General features: G+C 35.9%; 1 protein-coding gene across 1 annotated transcript in view; it reads left to right on the plus strand.

Annotated features, from left to right (window-relative positions):
• Positions 1-16,651, plus strand: part of LOC126184104 (popeye domain-containing 2) — a 174,740-nt gene extending 158,089 nt beyond the window's left edge. Inside the window, exons 6-7 of the mRNA XM_049926467.1 lie at positions 14,581-14,610; positions 16,351-16,651. Coding sequence (XP_049782424.1) covers positions 14,581-14,610; positions 16,351-16,415 — 95 coding nt within the window. The 3' untranslated portion in view covers positions 16,416-16,651. The remainder of the gene's footprint in view (positions 1-14,580; positions 14,611-16,350) is intronic.
• The last annotated feature ends 3,959 nt before the right edge of the window (positions 16,652-20,610 follow it).

The raw sequence follows: 20,610 nt of genomic DNA on the forward strand, positions 1-20,610 counted from the left end.
TAACCTCCTGATGCTGCACCTGTTGGCAGCATAGTCCCTGCACACTCCACCAAACAGCATACACCATTATCCCTTCCCTGGCCCTTCCAAATTGGTGCTTGCATCCCATGTGATAGTTGCATTCTGGCCCGAGATGCTGCTTTTTTGTGTGTGTGTGTGTGTGTGTGTGTGTGTGTGTGTGTGTGTGTGTGTGTGTGTGTGTGTGTGTGTGTGTGGAGTGTCTTTTATTGTGCCTGTCTGTGACTTGACATGTCTTCCTTAGGGTAAAAAGAATATTTTTTGTATGATAGACAGACAGATTGCGGGAGGGGGAGGGGGGAGGGGGGAGGGGGAGGGGGAGGGGGAGGGGGAGGGGTTGATTTGGGGGGAGGAGACCAAACTGCTAGGTCATCGGTCTCATCAGATTAGGGAAGGATGTCGCTGTGCCCTTTCAAAGGAATCATCCTGGCATTTGAAGCAATTTAGGGTAACTGGGGAAAACCTAAATCAGGATGGCCAGACATGGGATTGAACAATTGTCCTCCTGAATGTGAGTCCAGTGTGCTAACCACTGCACCACCTTGCTCGGTCTTTTGTGTGTGTATCAATGACAATGAGCCATCTTGTGATCCAGAGAGGGTCAACTAAAAATGGTATGAATGCATTGCCAAGGACCAACAGGTCGAGACCAATGGAAAATTTCTTGGTGTGATGTTGCCTGGTTATCCATGCATCCACGAGAGTGGGTGGTCATGTTTTCAGCTTGTTTATCAAGTCCAAGCCATGAACAATGTTAGTGTGCATTAGTGGCTTTGTTCTAACAGTTCACCAATGTCCTCCATGTAAAGTTTCAACATATGTTGTTGCAGAGATATGGGAATCAATTGTTCATTACAAGAATGCATTAGAATTACTCCATTCTGAAGAGAAAGGTTGTTCCACTGTGCATGGTATTTGTGAACTACTGCCTCTGAGATTGATTTCAGATTATGAGGCCAACCCACCTGAATGTAGTCTTGAGCAGTCATAGTGACTGATTGTGTTCAGTTGCCTGTGTAACGTATGAAGCATCAGTGGGGAAAGCAGTGCTTGCAAACCAGAATGACTGATTTGACAACAAGAAACATCTGATGTGTCAAAATCCAGAGCATTTCCTATAGAGAAAAAAGTTAGAGTATCTGTGTTTGCATGCTGTGCCATATAGGGTGATAAAGAATTTCATATTGATAATTGGATGGAAGTAGTGGCCAATGTTGCATCTTTCACTAGATGAAAAACAGCAGTCAGCAGCTTGTGATCAGTCAGAACAAAAAATTTTCTATCATATAGTTACTGATGAAATTTTGTAGCACTGTAAATTATGACTAAAGCTACCTTTTCCAGCTATCTGTAGTTGACACATGACTTGCTCCACATTTTAGACACTAATGCTACTGGGCATTCAATGTTACCAATCTTGTCTGGGAGTTCCACGTTGCCAATCTTGTGAGATAAAACTGTCCCTATTCCATGTGGTGATGCATCAACTGCTAGCCCTACTGGTTTTTGCAGATCGAAATGCATACAATATGGGCAACTGGAAATGTATGTTTCAGTTAATGAAAAGATCATTTGCATTATCCTATCTGGTTAAAGAGAACATTTGGACACCACTGGCAATGCCAAGGAGTGACAATTTGTGCAGCATTTGGAACGTATTTGATGTAATATGTCAGTCTGGCAAGAACAGCTTGGGTTTCTCATACGTTTGTAGGAGAAGGTAAGGTCCTTGTGTTGTCTAAATGCTTAGTCAAGGGATGAGTGCTGTGAGCATCAATGGCATATCCCAAATATTAGAACAGTTTGTGGTTTGTTCTCTAAATGTGTCTAACTGCTGACTTCCAGAAGCTTGTCTTTATCCGATTGTGATTGATGAAGAGTTAAGCTGTATATGTATTAGAGGAGAGTTGGTCAGAATGAGCCAGGTTTCGCACTGTGGATTTCATTGTGTGATTCCATCACTTTTGTCCACTGTTCCTGTGTGCATTGCCAAGAGGAGTTGGTACAGATTCAGAATCAGACACACTTTTTCTTAAGTTGAAATTTTTGTGGAGCAGAATTTAATTTGCATTCCTTTTGCATGCCTACTTGCTGTGTGTGTCCTGATTTATGGCAGTGTCAGCATTCTGCATGGTGGAGAAATCAGTTTTTTCAGTCACACATTACATAACATTTCACAAAAGACTTCAGAAGTTTTGAATTAGCTGAGAAGGTGGCTGAGCACCTCAAGCTGTGTTCATGCTAGTGCCTGTGGTGGCAGTTGTCACAAGCCATGTGAAACTAGGACCACCGTGAGCTATCAACAGTCAGCATTGCAACAACAGCCATATGAAAGTCAAGTCCAGCAAAGTGTTACCCATACTTGGCTTCATTATATAAGCACATCATTGAGACCAGTGTTGTGATGCTTTAGCAGTTCTGTTATTAGCAAGAATTCAAAGCATTGCAAAGCATTTCATCTTGAAATGAGGGTCCACCAAAGCAGTTAAATTTTTCAGTTCCTAGTCATGCCCCCAAGTTCAGCAATCTATTCCTTGTAATACTGATTATTATCATGATGTGCGTGAAAAAAAAATTGAAATGAGCAGCAGCTATATGAATCTGAGCATTAAAATATTCATCCAATTTTCTAATGATGTCTTCATAGAGTAAGGTGTGGGGCTCTAACTGAGGGAACAACTTCCTGCACAACATAAAAATATGCACTCCTACCCATAAAAAAAATAAAGAGCATTGTGATTCACCTAATATGTTGTATGCTTGAGAATGCTGCTCAAGCTGCAGCTAGTAATCTGCTGATTTTTTGTATTTCACATGAAAAGAGTGGAACGGAGGAGGTGGCACCTGATCACTGGCATTATATCCTTCAGTCATTGTTACCTGCTGGGTTTGTAGTGCATCCATCAATCTGCCACTTGCTGTTAGAAAAGAGGTGATTTGTTGGCTCTGAAACTCGGTAACTACTGTGAGGGATTCCTCTCCAGAAGTTACCATTGCACACATGAATTAAGGACACTGTAAAATATATTCCACACCCAAGAAAAGGTAACATGTTAAAAAGTTTATTTACAATGTGTGTACTTAATAATTTAGATACACATAGATTTGAAGTGCTTTTGTGGTGTTTCTTGATAAAAACAAAGTCTTTAATGCTGATGCTTTCAGATAGTCTCTGAATAGTAATAATGCTCAGTATCATCATACTGCATTGATGTAATTTCCTCATGGCACTCTTCCATATTGAGGTTGATAGTAGTCAAAAGTTTCACTGAGTCTTGGATGAAGCTCATAAGTGACTATTTGAAAGATGCACCAGCTGATCAAAGTCACAGGCAGTGAAGTCATGTGAATTTAGCACCCTCTGGTGGCATGTATGTGTGATGACCTCCACCTAAGACAGCAAGCAATGGAAGATCAAGCTCATGAGGTAGCACCCTGGCAGGAGGTTCAAAAGTTCCATCTCCCATGTGACTGTGAGCAGCACTTGGCATGCTGGGTACAGTTGATGAAGATGTTGTCGATACCACAGTATGTATACATGTCAGTCTAATATGTAACATTCATATCCACAGGAAAGAGCAGCTCAGGTAAATCTGTTCATCAGTTCCCAGATGAATGCAGAGATAGCCTAGTGTTCCACAGCTGATGTATGCTAGCATCATGTAATACTGAAATTGAATTCACTATGACATAATAAGGCTAAAACTCATCAGTAAGTACAAAAGGAAAAGATTAAACTCTTCTTTTTGGATTAGGTAGGGACCTGCAATCTTAGTTACACTTTATTATTTCTGTGCAATCTAAACAATGAAAAACTGGCAGAAAGAATCATTAGATGAAAATTTATTATTATATGTGGATTTTGTTTACAGTTAACTGTGAGAATCAAAAATATTAAATTTATCTTCACCACTACATTCACTTCATTTGTAAAGGAAACACACAGTCAGAATCAGCCGCCTCTTAATTATATTGCATAACAAATACAGAAGTTTCATTTACAGATGACCAATACAAAGTTTCAGTGTTTGTATACTCTAGTAATATAATAGATAAAACTACTCCTCAGTCAATGTTTTGTGACACATGACTTCTGAGATGAAAGCCCTGTGAAGCAAGTTACTGTGCTCAAGTTATTTGTCCTGTCCATAATACATTCTGTTCCGAAAATCTTTGTCTAAAGTCCTTATGCACATCTGAACATTGAACCCTAACAATACAAGTGGGGAATGGGCTCGTGCATTATGCTCTAAAATATTTGAGTCTCGTGTGCCTTAAAAATTACAACAAAAATTCACTACTGTAAGTGGTTGCTACTTTTTTATGCCCAATGAATATAAACTAAATGACAAAAATTAAAAAAACCAAGAGAGATTTTTTTAACATCATTATGCCCAGCTATTGACCATGATTACCTTATTTTACTTATGTGCTTGCTTTCTTCTTCTTCTTCTTCTTCTTCTTCTTCTTCTTCTTCTGCCAAAATCTCCTCTTCTTCTTGCTGTGACTTTTCTTTTGTTCTTATCTCCAAATTCTCTTAGAAGTAACACTTTCTTTAGCTTAAAGTGATGCTTGTCAATAAAAGTATTAAGTTCAGTTCTGTCATGTGGAATGTTGTTTGTAAGGTCTATTTCCTTGAAAATCTTTTTCAGTTTGAAGTATCCAGTTGCTTTTAACTTTCATTCAGAGGGCAAGGTACAGAATCCCTTTTGTCAGGTTATTATTGTTCATGCTCAGAATCCAGCAGTAAAATTTCAATTTTCTTTTCCTGAAAGCATCTGAAGTTTTTTCCAAATTTTGAAATAACTGATAAGATTTACATCTCATTCAGGTTTCCTCAACACAAACTGGACCAAAAATTTTCCTTAATATTTTCCTTTCTTCTTTTTTGTATCTGTTGTTAATAATCTACTGCCAGTGATTAGTCTCTGATGAATACAATACTTCATGTTTGAATATTGTGATGTAATGTTTTAATTTTGCATCATGAGCAATTGATTTTTTATTGTTCCTATTCTATGCAATTCATTGAACTTATTGTAATTTAATGATTTTCTCTTTGTTTACTTCAGGATTTAATCCAGAGGGTTGGATGATTTCTCCTAAGTGTTAAAATTTGGAGTATTTTCCCAAACTGTGTAAACATGGGTTTTTCATTTATAGTTGAGTCAATGTAAGTTGGTTCCTGACAGTTGCAGTGGGATTGGTGTGGCAGATTTATGGGTATACCTCAACCAGTAATGTAACCCAATTTAGTAAATGCCTGTATGCCAATGCCTCAGTGTTTTCATAGCTCTGTAGATGGCTACTGTTTTCACCTGTAGCTGTCATTTCTCAGTTGAAAGCTGGCAACATTGCTTAGAGCAGTCAGGGATCTTCTTATGCTGTCTTAACTATAAATGTCTTGGAGAACCTTCCATATATTTGGTTTTGTCATAAGAAATTTTCAGTTGAATTTTAGCTGCTATTCCACAGAATTTTTCAAGGGAGTTAATTACTTCTTCTCTACTGTTTCAAATGACCACTAGATCATCTGTGCAAGCCAAACATTGTGTGTGTCTTTTAGTATCACTTAGTCTGCCAATGGCTATTCCTTTTCCTACTTCTTCTCATGATCTAATTACTCGTTCTAGTACAAAACTGAACAGCGAGGGGGACAGCCTGTCTCCCTGTTCAACCCCTGTTTTTATATCAAAAGGCTCAGACATTCACTTTGGAATTTAACTTTTGAGATGGCATCAGTCAATGTTTGTTTAATCAGTTGGCTTGTCTCTCTATGTACTTTAAACTTTTGTATTATATTAAACAGTGTACATCTATATATTGAATCATATGCATATTTGAACTATACGAGGGTAATTACTGTTCGCCTGCCCTTGCAGATTTGAAAAACCATCTTGAGATTGAGAATTTTTCCCACAGGATCTACATTTCCTACAGCCCTTTTGATATTCACCAATTACGTGGTCCATTTGTGCTTCAAGCTTTTTAAATATGATTTTCAAAGAATTTTGTAAATATCTGGTAGCAATGGAACATCCTTGTAATGATTTATATCAGTTTTATCCCATTTCTTGTGTAATGGGTGGATTATGGTACACTACCATTCCTTTATAGGGATTATTTCCTTGAGCCAAATATCTGTAAGACCTTCACAAATTTTCTACATGAGTCTTTTATCACCTATTTTCCACATTTATGCTACCATCCCATCTTCCCTGGAGTTTCATTGTCTTTAAGTTCATGTATTGCTTTGTCAGATTCTTCTGTTATTGGTGTTTCTGAGTCTCTGTTAGACTCTGGTTTTACAAATGTGAATTCAACTGTGGGAGTGTCACAATTCAAAGGATCTTTAAAGTAGTTCACCAAGAGTTTACAATTCTCTTTGTGATGCATTTCCAGAGTCCCATCTAGTCATTTAAAAAAGAGACTAGGTGCCTGATATGCTGACATTTGTTCTCTAATAGATCTATAGCAATACCATGCAATATTTTTCTTGAACTTTTGTTCTATGTCAGCTAGTCTGGTTTTATCACAATGGTGTTTCACAGACTGAGTGATATTTGAAGTCTGTTTCTAGACTGCAGTGAATCCATGCAAATTTTGTGCATTTTTGTGGGAATTTCAGTATTCCAGGCTTTTAATTCTTGGCTCCATGGTCACATCACTTATTAATTCATCACCTATGTTTATGCTTTCTTATAAGGGGGAGGGGGTAGTAACAGTTCACTGAGAAGCTTGTAGGAGAGTATCTTTAAGTTCTGACCAGCTGGAAAGTTCTTGGCTGAGGATGTTTGCATGGAAGATATTCAAATTTTGTTTAAGAAATTCTGGATCATCTCTTGGATTTCTACTTATTCTCAGTTTAGTTCTATTTGATTGGAATTTAACTTCAATTAATGATAGGTGGTGATCATAATTGATGACTCCTCATTTTACTTTTATATTCAAATTTGTCATTTATTTCTCTTTGAAATGGCTATATGATCTATTTGAAATTCTCTATGATAAAGAAACTCGCATTTGGGAGGACAATGGTTCAAACACGTGTCTGGCCATCATGATTTAGGTTTTCCATGATTTCTCTAAATCGCTTCAGTCAAATGCTTGAATACATGGTTCCTTTGAAAGGGCATTATCAGTTTCCTTCCCGAGCCTTCCCTAAATCGAGCTTGTGCTCCATCTCTAATGGCCTCATTGTTGAGAGGACATTAAACACTAATCTCCTCCTCCTCCTCCAAGATAAAGATATGGAGATCTCCAAATGTGTTGACATCAGTTTCAGTCCAAAGGCTTTACAAAAGTTGATTAGTCTCTTTCCATTTTTATTAATCCTTTGATGAGCATAGTACAGTCCCACAGTTGTTCTGAATTTCTTTTCCTTGTCAGTTTTTGAGTTAGTCTCCCAACAACATTTTAATATGGTGAAGGGGAATAGCAGTTGTAGTTTCTCCCAGTAATTCCCAGAATTCTCCCACTTTATGTGGCTGTTTCTGCTCATGACTGTTCATTGGTGCATAGGTATTGATTAATGAATGAGCTATTTTCCCTGATTTGATTGGTAGTAATGACCTTCTTTTAGAAGGTGAACTAATGTTCAATACTGAATGTATGTTTTTTTCCCCAAACCCAGTTCCAGTTGCAATGGTTTGCCTGTGTAAATTCTGTAATTTCCTGAATCAAAGTGACAGTCATCATCATATCTTGTGTCTTGTAGCACCAGAATTTGAATGTAGTGTTTGATTAGTATGTCACTCAATTGCTTTAATTTTCCACATTATTTGTTGAAAATAAAAAACTTAGTTTGTTATGTTTTGAAATTTTCTTAAATCAAATGCAATGAGCGTATAGCCAAATGAAACTTCCTGGCAGATTAAAACTGTGTGCTGGACCGAGACTCAAACTCGGGACCTTTGCCTTACTGGCAGAAGTAAAGCTGTGAGGATGGGGTGCGAGTCATGCTTGGGTGGCCCAGATAGTAGAGCACTTGCCCACGAAATGCAAAGATCCTGAGTTCGAGTCTCGGTCCGACACACAGTTTTAATATGCCAGGAAGTTTCAAATTAGCACACACTCTGCGGCTGAGTGAAAAAGTCATTCTGTATAGTCAAATATTTGTGCCTGCAAGAGGTATGGTTTGAAATATGTAGGTGCTAATGATGGTGATGATGATGTATTTCCTTCATCAGCAAGAAATTAATATTTTATCTTTTACAGCGATTCAAGTAGTACAACAGTGCCGACTGTGATTGTTAACTACAGTCAAATTTGATGAATCCATATACACAGGCTGAGTAACCTGAAGAGTTGACCTAAAATATTTCTGGAATCATTGAAGATACCAAAGCTATGTATTTCACATCTGATAGTCTAAAAAGACACGAGTTGTGTTTTGCTGTATGGTCATTGCTCATAACTATATCTACTGCTCATTCATTTCTTTAAATTAAAGTTTATTAAATGGAATTTGAGAGCACTTGAAAAGAGGAGAGTATGTATAATGCTCATTTTGCTTTCTGACAAAACACATAACAAGAAATGGGGAATGTAAATAAAAAGGACAAGTGATGATTTTGCCATTTTTGCATGGGGCACAACTGACATGGTGATGAGTACCTTGGCCTTCATATTTACCTGCCTGTCTCTGTCAAAAGTTTCATTGTAAACCATAATGTGCATCTTAATACTATACTCTTATTTTCATGGGCTTTTAAATACCTCTAAAATGAAATGTGTGTCTTTAATAAAAATAATATAGTTGCTTCAATGTCTTGGTAGATGAAATAGTTAAGAGTACTCACCACATAGATGATTACTTGCATCTTCAACAAATATAAGTTGTTTCGAAATATTCGGTGACCCCAGAAATATTTTAGGTTCACAACTAAAGTAACTACTACTAAATGCAATGGGGTGAGCTACACCTGGACTCCCCAGATTGCTGGTCAATATATGGTGGATGGTATCTGGTTGGCTGACCATTCTGTTTCCTTTGTGGTACAGCCAAAAGGACATTATTCCTGTTCACTTTCTTCTGCACTGTGTAATTACAATTTGATCAATTTATCTAATTTGCTTGATTATTCCAACACAAGGTTATCATCTATTCTAGCAATATTTGAGAATAGATGACACCTTCTGTTGTGACACCTTAGTTCTAGAATAACTCTTTTCTGTGAGCCTAACAAGATTTTGGATTCTTCTTGTATGGCTTCCACTGTCCAGGTTGGTGGTGCCACACTGTGGAACCAGTTTTTGTGGCCCACACAAGATCCACTTGTGCCTGTTCTCCATACTTCAAATACCATTCCATATCTGAATGTGAATAAAAGGTATGTGTCTGTCATGGATACTGTGTCTTCAGATTCCATTGGTATCTTCAGATGAAGTAATTCTCACTGTAAGAAGTTTTGCCTTGTCTCATAGTGGCTTCAAGAATATGACTATTATCTCTTTTAATACTCTGGCCAATACAGTACCATCTACCATTCATATATCAGTGATTTGTGGAGTAGAGCTGTAGATGCGAGTGAAAGCTGAGAGATCAATGCATGGCAAAAAAGTGTCAACACAATGAAACCTGTGTGCTGCTGAATAAAAATATTGTATAGTTCATAATAAAAATGTAGCAGTATTTTGACTGAATCATAGATGATAGAACAGATGCTCTGCTGAAAACCAAATGATGCCTCAAACACTAGCAGCCAGCAGCATGGTTTTGCCAATAAAGTGGCATGTGAATGTACATATGTTGCTCAGCCAGAACATTATGAATACACAACAATTAGTTGGTCCAGAACACACAAAAGAGTCCCAATAAATTGTATATGGGATTATGCAAGCCTTCAATATGTGATAGCAGAAAGATAGCACCAACTGTCTCTGTACAGGTAATATAGTTCTTGTAGAGTAAGAGGTGACAGTCTGTGAGCTCTGAGCTAGTGTTAGCTAACATCTGAGATCTGATCAAAGGGGTCAATATACAACTATCTAAGGATGCCGGATGCCCACTGAAATAGTCATCACCATGTTTTTCAAACCACTATTGCATGGACATCTGTCCTGTTAGAAAATATAACATTTATAGCAAAAGATATCAGTCTTAATGGGATCATAGAAGCCAGCAGTAATAATGAGATAATCTATGTTTTTTATAACATTTTTTATAGAAATGTAACTATGTATGTGCCTCAATATTTTTCTTGAAAAGAGGAGTGCAGCACTGCGGCAAATTGTTGTAATACACTTTGTGTAGAAAGAGGCAGGGGAATGTATGAAATATGAAGGATAAGACTACAAGAACATCACAGATTTTTCTGTTTTTCCTTAAAAACTATTAAAAAACCTCCAATGCATTTGATTTTTAGTGAGGCACTAACATCAAGCATCTTGTCACAACAACAGTTTCACCATCATATGTCGACTTCTGATATAAACTGAGAATGGCAGCACACAAACATGGCATGACCCTGAACTCTTTGATATTGGCTTCTTATCATTTTACCAATTGAGATAGTGCAGTAGTAAGACAATGAACTTGTATTCCAGAGAACACCCAGATTTAAGTTTTCTTTGATTTCACTACATCATTTATGGGAAATGTCAGGATGATTCCTTTGTCAAGGGTATGGTTGATTTTCTCCTTCTTTCCTCAAATCTAGTATGTGCTCCATTTTGCGTTACCTCATTGGCAGTGGGATATTACATCCTACCTTGCCATCATTCCTTCTGTTCATTTTTTTATTCACAATCTGATGTCTATGGAAGTAGCTTAATTTAACAGATAACAAACAGACTTCTTCACTTTTTCCAGCTGGAGCTGAATGATTTCTTGGTATCCTCTGTGTCTCTTACATTAATGTGCTTGTTACGTATCAGCATACTTATTCCAAAATTACAGGAGCTTTCATAATGTTCTGGTTGATCAGTGCATTATAGCCATTGCAACCAGTGTTACATGTATTAATTTACTTGTTTATTTGTCATAGTTACAAAGAGCTTCTTTTTCTTTATCTTTTTCCTTATTAGGCCAAGCTACTCATCATACATCTATGATTGCCTTGTCAATTACCAGTAATAAACTATTTTATTGACTGCAGCCTTGACATAAATTCTTTTCATGTTTTGCACTCTGTGTGTGTGTGTGTGTGTGTGTGTGTGTGTGTGTGTGTGTGTGTGCACGTGTGTGGTTTTTTTTTTTTTTTTTTTTTTTTTTTTTTTTTTTTTTTTTTTTTTTTTTTTTTGGGCACGCGTTGCGGGTCGGGGGGGGGGGGTGGTGGAGAGGAGAGGGGGGGAGAGAGAGAGAGAGAGAGAGGTGTCTTAATTTCTTATATCTCAATTTTCTGGTCTTGTTTACAAATGACTGTTTTGTTTAATGTATATCACTTTTCTCTTTGTCAGTTTCTCCATTCCTCTTTCCTTTGATTCTGAATAGTTCATAACTGAATTTCTTGTTCTTCTCTAGTAATCACATTTCGCTTTAACATTTTTTTGATAATATGTTCCACAATTTTTTAAATTTATGTTAAGGGTGTTTCCCTAATATTATTTTAAACAGTGGTTCTCTTATCTATGTTGAATATAGGAATAATGGCACAAGAACATATAAACATTCATCATGCACAGGAAGTGCTGAGCAAAAGATACACATAAAAAGTGAGGTAGCCCAGTGATCAAAACTGTTTAAAACACTCTCTCTCTCTCTCTCTCTCTCTCAAAGGAAAAGATTGATGCATAAAGTGTAATTCAGTGAGAATGGATTGGGGGGGAGGGGGAGGGAAGGGAGGAGTGCAAGGTGATGCTGTTCGGAAATGTATACACATCCTGATAAAGATCTTCTGCCTGCTTACTGGGTTGAGACAGCCATCTTCCTGCTTTTCTAGTGGACTGAGTTATGCATGAACACAAACGTGTTACCCTATGACTTACTTCTACTCCAATATTAATTCATAAGAATATAGATGTGACAACATATTTAGCATTACATGTTTTCATTCAGTGTGTTTACAGAACACAAATGTACGTGATTTTGACAAGAGGTATCTAGTGATGAAAATCAGCATCAACTTCTGTAGTTCCAGCATTAGTTTGAAGAAGTTTAATTTTCATTTTTTGATTCTAATTCATAAGTGAGACTTTTTTTCATATTTTGTTCATTTTCCTCACCTATAAAAATACCCTTGCATTTTTAAATTTTGTAAAAGAATACAGTAGATTTCTGCAGCTTTTTGCTTTTTTTGAAAGGGACTGTTTCCCTTCTGCAAGATCAGTGCCACAAGAAAATGGGAATATCCATTCATGTCTGTATCACACTCCATAGTCTTCTTTATTCTAGATAAATGTATTCTCAGTGAAATTAATTAGTTTCATACAGTTCTGCTGGTACATAGCAATGCAATATCTCCTGAGACTGGAATGACTCTTGCAAATCTTGCACATAAATATTACACAGTGATTAGGAAATCCAATGAGAAATTCATTTAAGTGACTGTGCTTTGTTCCTTTATTTTTTTTAACTACAAACTGTTCTGAGGAATTACCTCAAAATGAGCTTATGTATTTCCTTTCAGTTATGAAATTCATTGGAAGAGTAGATTCCAGTCAGAACATGACAGTCACATAACATGAAAATGTATTGTGACAGGCCTCCAAATTATGCTGGACTGTGTTAAAAAATTGTATTTCATGCACAATTGGATAATGGACACTGATCACTAGTCATTGGCCTTAGCTATAAGCATTTTTAACTGACTGGGTACCCAAATTACAGAATTCTCATTCATCTGTCACATGCTGCTGACTGGCTGGTTAAGAAGAAAAAGGAACTCTGAAATTTAGGATATGAAGTCAGCCTAGAGAATCATGACATTGATATCGGTCAAAATTATTGCAGTGAAAATAACTTTCTTTTTACCAGTTATTTGTACTCATAAACGGAAAAAAATAAAGGCGCACATCTTTCTCTTGTGAATGATTAACTTTTCAAGGTCTCAACTTACAATATTTTTACTAATTTCTTGTGAGTGTACATTAATAATTTCAAAGTTTAAAAAACAGCTTATGTACAAGTGTGTACTGAAAAGCAATTTCCCCTAATTTCCTGATGTCACAGCACTTGTGTCTTAATGAGAGGGTGCTCCATGTGCGAATGAACTATTTGAATTCAAAACTTAATTACAGCATACTGTTTCTCATGGACTGATATAGTTACATTGCACACATCCACACTACATACAACAATTCGGAGCCTTCTAGCACCAAAGGGTTGCAACTTGCATCAGTGAAACTGGAAATTTACCAATCAATATGCATGACATTTAATACTTCAATTGATATTGAGGACAGAATAAAAAATTCATAGACATTACTTTTCAGCACATCCTCATAACTCATAAAATTACAAATTTAATATAAAATGTGAAACTTTTAAATTATTTCTGTATTATATGTGAGAACTCTGTAAAAATATTGAGAGTAGAGATCTTGAAAAATTGTTTATACACAAATAGCAGGGCTTTATCTTTTCAAATGGCAAAGCTAAAAACTTACTGATTTTTGAATAAAAATAAATGGGAAAATGAATCTAAAGCCATTTGAAATGGAGACTACAATTGGATTATACTTACTGTTGATGAAACAGCTGAAATGTCTTATTTTTGTTTTCTACAGATAGATGCTGATATCTTTCATCTAATAGCTTTAATGGTGACATAACCTTAAGATCTAAGCTGACACCCCCACAACAACCACAACCACCACCACCACCACCACATTCTGACTTGAGACTGTTCACAATTTGTGGTACTGAAACCAGTAATGTATTAATTCCATCACAGGGTACTTTTTACTAAAAAGAAAATGTTCATGATCATTATAATATAAATACTGTCAAACTATAACACAAATGGGATATCCATGTGAGGCATTCTGGTGCACATTATCTTGGAAGTGTTCATCAATAGTAGAATTCTGAACAGACAATGAAAGTAACAAACATACATTACATGTGTAACAGTCACCATCCTCTGTAATGTTCATAGAGCAAATTAGTTAAATCATAATATTCCCTCACCCTTCTCCTCCTCTTCTCTCCCTCTCCTCCCCACCACTCACTCTCTCTCTCTCTCTCTCTCTCTCTCTCTCTCTCTCTCTCTCTCTCTCCCCCTCCCTCCCCTCCCTCCATGCCAAAACCACTCTCGGATCCCTCCTGGAACAGTGTTACCCCTGAGTCTTAAAGAGTAAAAGAATAGGTACTGAAAATAAAAATAATCAGTTCTTCATCAGGTTTGTATAGAACATGTATATATTTGTGTAGAAGAGAAATAGTTTATGCCAGTTAGTTTTTTGTGACTGCAAAGTGTTGGCAGTTTTTTACTGTTTATTTTGTGATGTGTTTTCTGTATAAAGTTACTGCAACGGCTTTCTGATATTTAGCCATTTTGAAAATATTTATTAATTTAACATATTTTATTGTTGCTTTGAGTTAAAAGATGTGAATGCTGCATATAATTTTATAAATAGCCATTTATACTTAATATGAAAATTCGTATTTCTTTTGCCTAGGTATGCCTAGGATTAGGTACTATTATTGTGGTAAGTTTACAATATTGGATGTTTACAGTGCCCTTGTTTCAGCATGATTTTTCTTTTTGTTTTTAATGTTTCTGTTAATTCACAGCATTTGTAAAATCCTGGCAGTCCAGTATTTCAAGAATGTATATTCAGGTTAAATTTGGTTCTCTACAAATTACAAACTGTAGCTGTTTTAGGAAGTCTTCTAGCTTTTTGGCTTCCTTGTCAAGACTTCTCACATATTTTGGGCTAGAGAAATTGAGGGATTCAATTAATTTTAATAATCTTAATGTATCACTGTTATCAGTAATGGACAATCACAAATGAAACATCATTAAAATGAATCAGATTAACCAAATCTTTAAACTGTAGAGAGCACAAATAGATTTCTTGATGCTGTTATTCTTAATAGCCGCACATGTTTCATATCATGAATGAGTGTCTTTTTATGTTATTTTTTATTCTGTTTTTTAGGCTTTATTAGTGGCATGTCACAGAAATATGTTGTTTCACACTGTCTGTAATTTTTGCTTATTTGTGAGGGGGAATGTGGATAGAATGTAGACCAATATGGACAATATGGACACTGGTAGTTACTAATTTTTGCATCTATTGTGTACACTCTGTTATATCAGTTACTCTGCTAAGTTATAAATTTACTGTGGGGTATAACAAGATGGTAACTTACTTATCAGAAAAATTAATGACTTTCAAGAAATTAAATGAATCACAGTTCTGGGAAATAACTAACCCTACAAACACACACACACACACACACACACACACACACACACACACACACACACACACACACACACACACACTAGAAACTTGCCAAATTATCCTTCTCAGCTTTAACTTCAGTTCCCCAACATATATTACTACAAAACAAAACATACAGAATTTATCACAGTTTCTCAAATTTTTACTGTCAAGTCTTATGACTTAAGTATGAAGCAAAATCTACTCCTATTTCTAACTTCTTTCTCAACCAAGAGTGCTGTTTGTTTTTTGTTTATATAGAAATAGTATACTGAGAATGCAGATTTTGAAAACTACAGTCTAAGTTTCATGTTTGTTTCATGATGCACCAGTTTACAACTCAGTCCATGGAAATTTTAATGGAAAACTTATTTCATAAAAGGAAATGCATCTCACTGAATGAGGTGTCAGATTGACTTCATGTTTTCCTGTTACAAATAGGTTTGTGTAATTGTGTGTAAATAACAGGAGGAGACTGAGATAATTGGGACTTTAGGATGCTGAGATTAGTACTCAACTCTCACATGAATTATTTTCCTAATGTAAAATGCATCTATTGCCTTTTTGAAAAGAACTGATTAGTTTTGTAATTATTATGAAATTGTGATTGCACTGATTCCTGTTCATGTTACAATAATCCACAAAATAAGTGAGGTATTAGCATCCCAATATAAAATTTTCTGAGTGCTGTTAAAAACTAATAAAACTTTTACAGATCAATAGTAAAGGGTATTAATAATAGATGTTTTACAGTTTTACCTTGTCACTGAAAATTCAAGTCAATAAAATTACAGCAATTTAAAAATAGTACCATAACAACATTGCTGTGAATTTAAATTGCTAAACTGGTTAACCAGTATGTAACAACTACCCATTAAAATGTTTGCAAAATCATATACAATATCTCAGCAGTTAAATGACAGATACATACTTACTTTTTTGAAAGATTATTGTATCTTGTTGCATTCTATATTTGTTAAATCAACTTTTATATTTCAGCAACTGACCCAAATGCTTGGAGATTAGGGCGAATAGAAGAGGCTGACCATGAAACTCCAGTATGAAAAATGTTTAGAAATCAGGTTGTATGTATGTGGATGTGTGACAATCTGAAATGTGAAAATGTATGTAAATTTCTAATAATGATATTATGTACTGGTACTGTTGGAATCCTTTTTTGCCAGTTTCTACCTGCAATGTACAGCTGGTTAAAGTCTAACTGAACTCTAAAACATTTGCAGAAATGCTAAATGTTGATTATACGTGATGTGTAAAATAAAATAAAAAGTATAAAGATCAACTTACTAATTTTGTACAAAATAGTGTGTATCAAATAAGACTTGCCTTCTGTGAACACTCATTGAAATATTAAGCAGTTTCAAATTGAGTTGTTTCTAACCCAGTAGTTGCTGAGACAGGAAAGTCTGATTTATGTAAACCAAACCAGTGGTTGCATTATTAAAACATAAAAATTTGGATATAACTGCATCTGTGCGCATCAAATGTCACTGTTTTATTAATGATCCACAGCATGCAAGAAAGACAACATTCATTGGGAAGGGTGTAAACAAATCAGTCAGCAAGATCAAAAAGAGAGCTTCAACTACGTTAATGCAGACTGTACCTGTACAGAACACATGATGTTGAAATCAAACAAATTTACAATATGTATTTTTGTACAAATGTATGTTACAAACTGTTAACGTAGGTGGAAAGTCAACATTTACTGTAATCAAATGGTTCTGATGCTGCTGCATATTAATATCTTTTGAAGCTATATTTTCTGCCAGTGTTATAGGTGTGTGTTTTCATTTCCATTCCCTGAATATGGAACAGAAAACTGTAACTGTCCAAGTGTTGTGTGTAACTTGTATGTTGAAACAAATTTCAGACTTTATTTAAGTATTATGAATCAGACCATAATTCACATGCTAAATATTTCATTGATCAAGTTATGTGTGAGCAATAGTGTTATTGTTCAAGTATGTTAGCTTAAATAAATGTGTTAGGTGTGTTACCACAATATAATACAGAATTTAACTTGTTAATAACAGTGTTAAATTACTGAATTACTATTAGTCACTGCACAGAAATGAAGTGATTAAAAAGACATTATTTTAAAATACCTCCTTGTGTGGTATATTTTTGTAGGAAAGAATAAAGAAAGATTGATTGTCTTAATCCTGAATGATTTTTTTGTGTAAGAATGCTAGTCATAATTCAACATTATTGCTGAATTTGGTTTTCCCTTGTAATTTAAATATGTTATGTAGAATCTCAGAGTTCATAAAAATGAATGTGATTGTAGAAGATGAATATTTAGTATATATTTTATGCAGATATTTTGTTTTATACACACATTGTATACAATATTGAAGTTCATTTGGCATACTTTTCAAATAAAGCTGTGTTTACAGTTTCCTGGAACTGCAATAAAGATTCAAGGATTGTCTGTTTCTTTCATTCATAACTGTAATACCTTACTTGCTTACTAGAAAGCTGCTTACCATTGAAAAGTTAGTTTCTTTCTATCTCCCGTGGGTCATAATTGCAACCTCTTGCCACGATACAGAACAAGTCAGTCTTTGTAATTATAGTACATCTTTTCAGTCAAAAATGTGGCATTATGTGAACAGTTTAAATGATATAACAAATGGTCTCTTTAGACAAAAATGCAGGGACTTGTATTGAAATACTTTTTCTCTTTCCCTCTCTCTTTTAAAAAAAAAGAAAGAAAAAAAGAAAAACACACACACACACACACACACACACACACACACACACACACACCTCTCTCATAAATTCTTGCAACACTGGGTAGGTGGTCAGTTTTTTATGGCTGAATACCTGTGCCACACCAACAAGCTTGAATGAAGGACAGTGTAAATCATTTACCTTGTTGATTTCAAACTGTGAGTAATTGTTGAAGTAGAACTTCATACTGGAGTATGTGTACTGTGAGATTGTTGTCAATGTTTAAAGAGCTGCCTACAAGAAGTTCTAGATTAGGCACCACATATTTTCCATATTATACATTTCTAAACAATAAACATACTTCTTCTGAATGACCGGTTACTCCAGAATGTGATGTCACAGGATATTAGTGTGTGAAAATGGGAAAAGTAAGTAAACCTCATCATTTTCATCTCCAAAGTCTGATATTATCCACAAAACAACAGTTGCAGAGCTGAAACATTAAAGATGATCTATAACATGTGACTTCTATTTCAGGTTTTTATCAATAAAAATATGACTTTAGAATACTCTGTTTCATTTATTGATTTACCATCAAGCATTATTTTTAATTGGGGAGTGCTGAATTTCATGTATTGTGTTCTGTCTGTACTTAGTAGGAGTTGATTTGCAGAGAACCAGTTATTAATTTTCGAGAAATTATTATTTACATCTTCAGGTGTTGAGGTTACTCCATTTGGTCTGATTATAATACTTAACTTTGTCAGCAAAGAGAAATATTTTTGCTTCTTGGGTATTTAGTGGAAGTTCATTTATATACAAGATGTTCCAGATGACAGACCAAACATCATTTGTGCATTCTAATCCATCTTCTGCACTCCAGTCAAACATCTTTCCAAGCTGTGCATCATAAAAGCTTATTTCTCTATGATAACAGCAACTTTACGTCTCAGCCACAGGTCATGTACAAAACACATTGATTTCAGCATTCAGGGATATGGGTACTAATTTAAATGCCTCACTTAAACCACAGTCAGTCATGCACAGTATGTTGCATCCACTGCTGAAACTTTGAATGGTTCTAGCTCCATAATAACAAATGATAAAAGTTTCATTTAAATTGATTTTTACACACATGGTTTAAATACATCAGCTACATGATAGCAAAAAAATAATGTTCTTTGCAAAAGTTATCTCATCCCTGTAACTATCTGGAAATAAATAACTATACCATTTTCATGTAGATTGAGTCAAGGTACTAATTAACTTAGTGAAGCAACAATTGCAAACTATTTTTTATTTATTGTTATTAAATTGCTATAATCAATTTTCTTTTGCAAAAGCTACATTAAACACAGAAAACCCAATAGTTTTGGGGAGGGACTGTTACTTTTTCAGTCATATTGAACAGCTGTTTTGTATTTCCTATTGCTACCATAATACTTACATAACAGCATATTTAACATATAACAACTATTATATATTTGCCCCCAGGGGGTCCACAACTCTTTTAAGGATACACATGTGGCGAGCACAGGACCCTGAACTAGTGCAGCTCTCTTTCCTTTCCAGGCTGCATACCTTCCCTTCTTCCCTTTCCACATCCCTCCTTGTCCCCAATACTCCCCTTCTCATCCCCTTCTTCCTCTCTTTGAGAGAAAGTTTTGCACCTACATCCAGAGACGGATGCTTGGGAATATATGACGTGATTTCTCTTCTTTTGTCTCTATAACAGAATCTTTTTGACCTTACTTTGTCCTCCTCTTTTCCTTGATTCTTCTCTTTACCTTCTTCTCCACTGCAGCATTTGAGAATTCTTCTCTTCTTTCCTTTTCTTCGTTCCTCCCTTTCTCTTTCTTTCCTCCCTGTGTGCATCTGAGGGCAGACCCACACATTCCCATGCATAGCGAGTGATGGGGTAACGCGTAATTCCCTGCCCCGGATAGACAAGTAAGACATGTAGATACCCCTGGTAAAGGCCAGGACCAGGGAGGGGCGATTACCCGAGCTAGTACTTTCTGAACATGCCGATTGGTCCCTCTGTCCGTTTCTCAGGAGGTGTGAACTGGGGTGTTGACAATCACCTAAGGCAGGAGTGCCCTCAGAGAGGGCCCCCACTAGGAAGGAGTGCACCATTAGAGATACCAGTAATCATGGGGGATACTTTCACAATAGTTTCTTCTACTTCTACAATTTCTGCTCACAAGACAAAGCTAGATGAGTCTCAGCCACTGACAATTCTTCTGTCAGTGCCAAGTCTCCTAGTTGTTTCTCAGTCTGACAAAGGTCAAGATTTCTCCACAGTCAACCCTTTCATTATTCAGAAAGGTGTCGATGCAACTGCAGGTCCCGTAAAGTCTTGTTCCCAGTTATGAAATGGCACCTTGTTGTTAGAAACAGACAGTGCACTCCAGGCACATAAATGGCTATGAACTACCCTGCTACACACCTTCCTTGCCCGGGTGGAAGTGCATCGTACTTTAAACTCATAATGTGGGGTACTTTATACAAGATCACTTGACAAATTATACAATGAGGACATTCAAAATTACCTGTCTGATCAGG

The sequence above is a fragment of the Schistocerca cancellata genome, chromosome 4 (assembly GCF_023864275.1).
Source record: "Schistocerca cancellata isolate TAMUIC-IGC-003103 chromosome 4, iqSchCanc2.1, whole genome shotgun sequence".
Taxonomy (NCBI): domain Eukaryota; kingdom Metazoa; phylum Arthropoda; class Insecta; order Orthoptera; family Acrididae; genus Schistocerca; species Schistocerca cancellata.